The sequence below is a fragment of the Bactrocera oleae genome, chromosome 6 (assembly GCF_042242935.1).
Source record: "Bactrocera oleae isolate idBacOlea1 chromosome 6, idBacOlea1, whole genome shotgun sequence".
NCBI lineage: Eukaryota > Metazoa > Arthropoda > Insecta > Diptera > Tephritidae > Bactrocera > Bactrocera oleae.
The window spans coordinates 10,506,625-10,516,076 of record NC_091540.1 but is presented as its reverse complement, the minus strand read 5'-3'; the positions used below and the strand labels follow the sequence as shown (position 1 = coordinate 10,516,076).

At 37.5% G+C, this 9,452-nt stretch overlaps 1 protein-coding gene across 1 annotated transcript; it reads left to right on the top strand.

The window, feature by feature from the left end:
* The first annotated feature begins 907 nt into the window (after positions 1-907).
* On the top strand, positions 908-5,043 carry LOC106621493 (uncharacterized). Its single transcript, XM_014240390.3, has 4 exons — positions 908-1,158; positions 1,215-1,357; positions 1,429-1,648; positions 1,714-5,043. The coding sequence occupies exons 1-4, from the start codon at positions 948-950 to the stop codon at positions 4,908-4,910; spliced, it is 3,771 nt and encodes a 1,256-aa protein (XP_014095865.2). The 5' UTR covers positions 908-947; the 3' UTR covers positions 4,911-5,043.
* Positions 5,044-9,452: the final 4,409 nt, after the last annotated feature.

The following is a 9,452-nucleotide window of genomic DNA, read 5'->3' as shown; positions in this document are numbered from 1 at the left end:
GCAATCGGAATCAAGCGGTTGCATGGAAAGCTTTGTCATTAGACGAGATATTGTCATCAAATTTGGCATGGGTTCGTGGTTAAACTGACTCAGTACATGCCGTTGATCATTTATATACTTGTATATATATATATATATGCATATCTAGTGTCTCCGACGTTTCCTTTTGAGCGTTACTTGGCAAGCTTAATATATCCCAATCAGGTTATACAATTTTAATAAAGTTAGTAAAATAATTTTGAGCTACCAATCCGCTGTTTGTAAACCATCAACTCGGATAGTAGTGGCAAATACTCAAAAAACATTAAAATGTGGCAAAAACTGAAGGATCAAGGACTATTCTCAGACCAAATGGCTTTTATGTGCATCAACAACTTAAAGTGAGGTCAGTTAAAAGCAAAAATTTTTTTGGTTTAAAAATCCACGTTGAACTTTGTTTAGTACTTTCATTCCAAAAGGAATTGGATATTGCTCAAATCCCTGTTTTAGCGAAATCAAGGTGCAGGGGAATATATGCTATTAGACTGAACTTCCACAACATCGCCGATCCTTTCACTAAGCGTAAACGTCTTACGAAATGTTTGACCATATACTCGTGTATGTAGTTTTTTTTTGTTTTTTAATCAAACCGCTAAAGTTCGTGTATTCGGATTTTGTTTCTGAAGCAATGTTTTCTGCCTGCCACAAGCGATTTTCCGAATAAGTTTTGTTTCGCATTTTCCACGCTGAAATTATATCACATGATTCGCAAGTTAGAATTAGTCTTTTTACATGATATATATATCATTCTTTTCAATACTTAACAACTTACAACTGAAAATTCTTCGAAAAAAAGAAATATTTCTTCACTTTCTCTTTAATTTCATTACGTTAACTTTTGAAGTCAGACATTTGACTTTCATTGTAATATTTTTTCTTTGTAATTTTCACTCACCATTTGTACGCTCATGTCGCGCTTGTTGCTCGTGATCTATTTTTGCCTCTCCAATTTGCCGTTTTCGCTACAAGACATATGCACCTATTGCAAGTGTGCGCACGGACAATACGCCGACGAGCCGATTTGGATTGATATGGGCAAAAAGTATGAAATATCCGTGCTTGGACACTCGTGTGGACGACCGGTGGAGTACACGTGGAAGGCTGTCAGCGGCACTGGCGGTATGTTGTTTAAAAAACGATAATGTCAGCTTGTAAGTCTTGAAATACTTTTTCAGAGATTTTAGCCGATTTTGGAAAGACTACCGTTCCACGCGTTATTTGGATGCCATATACAGTGTCGGTGAGGCCTGATACAAAGGGCACAAATAATCGTATTGTCGTGACAAAGAGCGATGGACGCACAACGGGGCGTTGTGAGGTCAGTAGGTCAAAGAATTTGTAAATATGTGTATATGCCTTATAGTATAATCCATTATTTTTTTTTCTTAGTGCCACATAGACTTCGTCAATCTGGATATCTATAGTCACATCGATGGTGCTGGCATAATGTCAATTGGTCGGGAGCAAGCTATAGAGTTGGATGGCTCGCACAGCTACGATTTTAGCCAACCAAAAGGCAAGCAACGGTACACGTTTGAATGGCGTTGCCAACCAGTTGAGCACGATTTCAATAATCAATATTGTAAGAATGACACTATTTTGTGCACTAGTGAGTATTCACTTCATCAAAACAAATGCCTGCTCTATGCTCAGTTATTGTTGTTATCTCTATAGCTCCCAAATGTAATATAGACGGCAGATATCTCTCATTAATGGGTCTTTATAAGGTCACACTCCATACGAAATCCCTTGTTACTGGTGCAATTGCCGGTGATTATTTATACATAAAAGTCGAGTATGGCACCAAATTTCCATTGATGCTCCTTTGTGAACGCAACTGTTGGGATTACTTTTACAACGACGATTCAAGCATGTCTATACACGCTGATTGTATTGGCTATTGTGGCGACTTGCGCAAATTCTACTTTTCAGTTGACGATAAATTCATAACGACAAACAGTGATGGTAAGGTACATTTCATGCCACCGAAGGCGGCCTCATTCAAGTTTAATGTCACGCTCGTAGCAAACGGTATCGATAGCGAAGCAATAGCCACTTTCAAACGCAACGATCCACCGGTAGGTGGCAGCTGTACGATCACACCTCAGAAAGGCATACCGGGTGATACGCTCTTCAAAGTCGCCTGCGACAATTGGACTGATCGAAATTTACCGATTTATTATGTGCTAAAAGCAGGTAATCTGCTATATGATCGCACAACCGATCCGCATTGGGATATTTACGTGCCACAAGTAACGGCGCTCAACTTTCGCATATGCGACAACCTTGATGCCTGCCAAAAATACCAAGTGCCGATAGAGCTAACAAAACCGGACATACCAAAGGGGCTGAAAAATATCCTAGAGTACATGAAACAGCCAGCAAACAATGTGAAACGTTTGCTCGAAGGCGGTCAGTACGCACGCGCTGTGGTCAAAGCAACGCTTATGATGGCGGAGCAGCCGCTGAATGTAATTAAAAATGTGCTGTCGGCATTCAAGAACTTTAAGGCCGACTCCTTGACGGATCTGCGCCAACTGGGCACTATGACCAGCGAGCTGATGGATCCAATGGGGAACTTAACGAGCGAAAAGGTGAACGTGTTTAATGAACTGTTGGATAAAATGTGTGACGGTTTTGTCAAAGTTATTGAAAATGGCGACATAAAGGATATGTACAAGGAAGAAGTTAGGGATATGACCGAAGAATTGGTGGGCATGGTATCGAAATTTTCAAATAATTCAGAGCAATTTGTCGACGTGCAATCGCTGTTGTGGGAATTCGAAGGTGGCATGATTAAAGTAGCAGATGAGCGCGCCGCTTTAGAGCCGAAGTTCGCACAGCTTATCGAATATTACGGTGCACATACGAAGCTTAATGACACGATCTTAACAGCCATTAATATATGGATGCATGCCATATGTCGTTCCTTCGAATTATTGCGTGACATTGGTGTGGCAAGTAGTCTCAAGGTGCATAAGGGTGATCAAGACTTTGTTGTTGATAAACTAACGGTGCAAATGATAACTTTCAGCATGAATAATAATGAAGATTTAACCGTGGTCTCATTGGACGAATTAACCACAGCAGTGCTCACTAAACCAATGTTACAGGATATGCAAGCGAAGTTGGGTGGCGCTGAAATGACTGCACAGATGATTTCGTTCAAGGAGAACCCATTCTGGTGGTATCCCACAGAACATCCCATTACCACTTCCGTCTTCTACTTCAGCGCATTCAGTGAAGCTGACCTAACGATTTCAGGTATCAAGCTCCAAGTACCGTTCAAATTTGAAATGCTGCAAAAACGCATACCAAAGGAGCCGCCTTTGCTACGTGGTTATGTGGAGGCTGCTGACGAAATGCCGATCTATCAAATACGCACGCCAGAGGGCGCCGCTGTCATTATCAATTTCATAAAAGTCGAGATGGATATGGAAGTGCTGGTACAATGCAATAAAATGCCAAATCTGAAAGCAGTGCGTGAAGAGGGGAAACAAGTGAAGTTGAATATCACGAGCAATGAGATCCGAAAAAATGGTACGAAATATGCAGATTCGAATTATAACGACAAAACTGATTGGTGTTATGTGGCACTAATCGCCGCAAAGGGGGCGCAAGTGCAACGTAGAGTTCATTATGCCTTCACAGTGGAGCTATACGAATGCCTCTCTTGGAATGTCAACCTGGATAATCCCACATGGCAGACTGAGGGTTGCGTCGCTGCAATCGATCCAGAAGGTGGCGATAATATCACCTGCCTTTGCTATCACATGTCCATATTCTCTGGTTGTTCCTACTACAGCACAGCCGATGAGACGGTGCGCGATCGCAGCCTAAAGCAACACTTGGATGTTAACTGGTATGTAGTGGCATTCTACATCTTACTACTATTGGTTTTCTTGTGGTTGCTGCTACGCGCTTGTGACGATCTTACAACGAACCATGACAAGTTGTTCACCGAGTTGAGTGAAAACGATCAATACATGATGCGAAATATTGCGTTACATATAACCACGGGTAGTCAATGGACTGCAGCAAGTTCGGCAAATATACTGATTTTATTGCCAAGCGGTCAAACGTACACGGTCACACAAAATCCAGAGCGTCCCTTTCTGAGGCCGCATACAACTTGCGTGCTGGAACTGCCTGTACATGCCAATCAACTCAAGGGACCGCTGCAGATAAGTCAAGATAAAAGTGGCCGCTATCCATCGTGGTACTGTGAGGCCATAACTATTGTCAATCTAACGACTGGCCAGAAGCAACACTGCACGGTACGCAAATGGATTGGTAGAACGCCGGTGCGTGTGCAACCCGATAACACCGAGGATGTAACTGACAAGGAGGACATCAAAAGCGAAAAGTTGTCAGGAGCGCAAAAATGGAAGAAAATTAAAGCCGCCTATCATGATGTATTCATGGCTTGGTTTCTCTTTCAGCCGCTCTTCGGTAGCTGGAATTATGGCATGATCGAGTCGAATCGTTTCGTGCGCAGTTGCATTTGGATTTCCAAGTTCGCGATTATACTTTTGTTAGTGTTTTTATATTTCGGTGAAACCAATTTGGATAATTACGAAGCGGAGCGATATGATTTTCAGACTTTAATACAACTTATCGATGGCTGGTTTGTGCTCTACCTTATCGCTTGCTATTTCATAACGTTGACATTGGAATTGTTGTTGCTCTTGTTTGTGTATCCCGACTTCTGGAGAGGTTTTAAAGGCTCAGCCAATAGAAAAGATATTAATTTGCAGACGAAAGTGAATCCATCCTCAAACGAAAGCTACGCAGAAAACAAGTCAAATGATAAACGAAACCTTAGCACAGAAACAAATCTTGAAAGTGAAAAAGGATTTATGATGTATTAGTGAGTGGGTGGGAGAGGCACAGGCGGAAAAAGTAGTACACCTTATAAAAATTGTTACATAATCTTATATACAATTGATTTAACTAATGACTTAAGTTTAGATTTTTTGTTATTTTGTTACTCTTCATATATTTTCATCAATACAACAACTGATGTCACAATAGTCCGTTAGTTGCTTGTTCGTTGTTCATATATTTATTTGAAAATTTTTATATTATGCAGCGTCTACCAATAGGAATGATGTGATTTTGACAGCTCGTGGCGGCCATGTTTGTTTACGGATTAGTGTACAATTTTGTTCGTGTATTCAGTTGGTACAATGATTGGGAATTATCCAATATTATTACGCAAATCCATATTCCCCGATGGGTACTGTGCTTTTTTTTCAACGAAAAATCATCCTTTCAGATAAGGCCTATTGCTGGCGTAATGGCTTTGTCCACAAACATAATTGTCACTATTGGACTGAGTCAAAGCCTCATGCGGTTCAGGAAGCGTAATTGCATTCCAAAAAAACAAAAAAAATAATAATCCATTTTGAACAAATTCAAGTGTCTTATTTCATTTTAATATCACGTCATTCTTGTTGGTGGACCCTATACACACGTTCTTCCGCAAAAATAAAATATAATATTATGTATCTCCTAGTACCCATTTGGCAACTTTCATCAATGTAAAAAGACGAAATGCTTAAAAGAGATAAATTTCTTCAGGCGATTTGGCTTTCAGCACTTTATGCGGTTTTCATTTCAGCTAAATATGCACCGATAATCAAAAAGTCTGAAAAGTTGCAGAGAAGCTGCTATTTGTGGCTTCTGCTCTAACATAAGATCTGACAAATGTAAGAAACTCATGCTGGCTTATAAAAGCAACTTCACTAAAACTGTCAAAATTCTTTTACGTAACTAAAATAAGGTTTTGAAAGCTTTGAAATGACAATTGCAGCTGGCTTAATTTGATTCATAATCATTCAGATGAACCTACCCTGCAATAAAACAATCTAGTGGCATAAATACCCACAATATCATACAGGTAACAAACACATTCTCTTGTTGTTAATATTAAAAAAGGGGAGTAGACCAAGGAATCATTTCACATGAATTTGTGTCACACAAATACCAATTAAATAAAAATCAATTAGCAAAATTACAAAGGAATATATATATAACAATAAATAGTGTACAGCAATGCCACCAGCTGTTCGTGACATCAGCAGCAAGGCGTCGTAGAAAGCAGGTCAGCGTTCAGAAGAAGCACGAAATAAATAAAGATAATAGCTCTTAGCCAAAAATCAAAAACGTGTCGCAAAGAAACGAATACTAGCTGCCAATGTGAGCAAGAATACGTGCAAAAAATGTGATTTCCCTGCAGTTGAGGAGAGTACAAAAGAAACACTTTATTTAATAAATATTATTCTTGGCGTGCATGGGGAATTGGGAGTTGGTACAGGTAAATAGCAAAAGCAACAAACAATGTGGTGAAACAAAATAGTGCCATTACTTGAATAAATAAAGCGACTTCTTGCTAAAGCAACAAAATCAAAGCGTTTAGCTGCGAGGGGCTTTGAAAACTTGTTAGATGAGAGGCAAATGTCAGGAGCAGAGACTAATATTTTGTAGGTTCAAAGAACAGTATTTAGAAGCCAAAAGCAGAGAACGTTATTTTAGCAGTCATATTTATTCGAAGAAAGAATTCAGTTTTCTTTTTGAAAGAGCATTTTGCTTTAGATTTGTGCTTAAGCTCAATCAATTTATTGTATGAAGCTACATATTAAGAAGGTATGTAGCTTGGCAGCCTCACACGCGCAATAAGTTGAAGTGTAAAGAGTAAGATTTGGTAGCTAAAATAATACTCAGTCAAAAACATAATAAATTTATGAAGTACCTTAGGTGGATGAAAAAAAATATGTCGGAAGTTTTTTTTTTTTTGCCTGTTTACCTGTCAATGATATCTTAAGGCAAAAGTCAAAGCGAAACGTTATGCTTTGATGAAAAATTTTTGCCATCTACGAATTGCAATGAAATGAAACCCTGCTGTTGTACCAAGTAGCGGCAGAAAATATTTCTGAAGTAATCTCGAGGCATGGTGCTGAGTTGACAGTCCTTGGACGGATAAAAATCCGGGTTCGTTTCCAGTCACTTAGACTCGACAGTCGAGGAAACGGGTAATTAAAAAAAAAAAATTATTACCACTCTAGGACTTATTAAATTTATCAGAAGCTCGAAATTCTAAGCATACTTTTAGGCACACAAACGTGGTGACAAACTTTTGACACCTGTGAATCACCGCAGAATGTAAAGAGTCGCAAATTAAATATTGACGCTCAGAGCAGTATTTCTAGTAAACTTAAGACCTATTGATTTCATCAGCAGCTCAAGTATATAAGCATATATTTATTTAGGTGCCCGAACACCACTTTACAAATGTATAGTGACTAAATAACACCGCCAATAATTAAAAATTGCCCAATATAGCGATCCGAAATGGCTTGGATTGTGTGCTTTCAAATCGAAATGTATGCCTAATATTTAAAAAATTACTATGAAGGAAAAGTCTTTCCCAACTTTGCCTCAAAAATTTTCAGAATCTCTACAATGTACGTTAGTTAAGTTCTAGTGTTAGCTAAACCTTCCTATTACAAGCATATTAAGTGACTTAAATAAATTTACTACTGAATTTCTGGTTTTGGCATACATTAAACTTGATACGTTTTATTTAGGGTATTAAAATTCTAACGAACACACCTTTATTATATATTGAAGTCGAATTTTTGGTTCAAACTTACAAAATTTGCATTTTATGGCACCCTTAACGACTATTAGCTGTATGAGCTTACCTCGAATATGCGTTTACCTTAAAGCCAACTAAAAACTGTAGAGATATTTTGTAATACAAACGTCTCCTAGTGTCTCACAAACTCTTACTTCAATTTGGAAAGCTTGCACGGCCCACAAAGGATGTCATTAGCTGTACATAAATGTCTTCAACTAATGACTTTAATAATTTCTAAAGAAAGTGAAAAGAATACAGCTAAGCGAAGATCCTAAACACAATGCCAAAAATATATTAAAGTAATCATAATTTCCATTGTCTACGCTTAGAAGCGTGTCAGCGCTGATAACTACAAGGCGACATTTAACATGCCACACGTTAGTCATAAAATATTGAAGAGCGAAAAATATGCGAAATAAATGTGACAGACACCCCTCCATAAATATTGCTGAAACTTTTCCACCTTGTGGACATATAAAAAAAAACTTTGCGTGTGGCAAATGGACAAAATTAAAGAGAGCACCTACGGCGCACGTGTGTGGCAAGAGAATGCAGTATATGAATTGAGTTCGAAAAATTAGTGGATAATCGTAAAAATTCCACATTCAAAACGTGCGATAAGAAAAATATAAGAAATTATAGATTAGAGAGAAAAGGTGTTAAAATATTAATATGAGAAGGTGTGGCATGCGATAAATGTATATGTATGTGTTGCAGCATAATAAATATTGAACGAGGCGCGAAGGTAAAATGGCACACATTGCGCTGTAAGCGTGTCACATGTTAATCTTTTTTCTTGTAGTGAATTAACTAAGTGTTGCCATCAGACAATATTTGTTTTTGATATGATAGAAGGCAAGATGTGTGTACTTAATAAGTGTTCTGAAACATGTAATAATAGAAACTTATGTATTTAACGCTCTTTTTTTTAAATTAGGCTTCAATTGCAATTCTCACTGGGTTTATAAAAAAAAACTTATATAGCAATATTATATTTTGGACTTCATTTATCAGCTGAAATAACTTAAATTCTCTCAGTCATTGAAAAAACGTTTAGTAGAAAATCAATAAACGACAATTTTCAGTGGCAACGTACGCTCCTCATGCATTCTAAAATTACCTAAACGTATAGTTTTGTCATCAGCGATATTGAAAGCCATAAATATGTGGTAGAAGGTGTGTCCTTAGAATTTATTTAGTGTCTTATATTTAATTGCCATATACTCGCCCAACTACCTTTCTTAAAATTTTCTTTTGTTTTTCGGCAAGAAATTATTTAATTTCTTTCAATCACGCGCACATTTTTCACATTTACATTAATTGTTAGGAGTTAAGTGCAGTCTAGACAGGCATGTCACACAAAAAATAATTCAAAAAGTTTCGATAATATTAACCATAAATGGGTCAGACTTGTATGGTAAGATATATGCATAAAGAAGGGATAGTGCGGACATAGAAAAGTTAACTATGTATGACCTTTACTTGAGGCCAATATCAAATAACGAAGAATATGGAATCTACCAAACTCGTTTGTATTTTGTTATTAAAATTTTTACGTTTAAAAATATTGTATTATGCATATATATGCTTGCGATAGAAGTCATTCTTAGAATAATTTTTTGAATTAGTGAAACATATAATATTTTGTTTTAATAGCTCAAAACTCAAATTAAAATTTTGAAAGAAATGTGGAGCTCTAAACACCGCTTACGGACTGAAGAGCTTATTACACAACCTTTTATATGTTAAAAAGAGAGTATAATATTAGAAG

What these genes read in the sequence shown, in the direction of transcription:
- LOC106621493 (XM_014240390.3), top strand. Translation starts at nt 948, where the DNA reads ATGTCGCGCTTGTTGCTCGTGATCTATTTTTGCCTCTCCAATTTGCCG. An exon ending in GGCTGTCAGCGGCACTGGCG is followed by an intron (nt 1,159 to 1,214) that starts GTATGTTGTTTA and finishes ATACTTTTTCAG; the next exon opens with AGATTTTAGCCGATTTTGGA. An exon ending in GCACAACGGGGCGTTGTGAG is followed by an intron (nt 1,358 to 1,428) that starts GTCAGTAGGTCA and finishes TTTTTTTCTTAG; the next exon opens with TGCCACATAGACTTCGTCAA.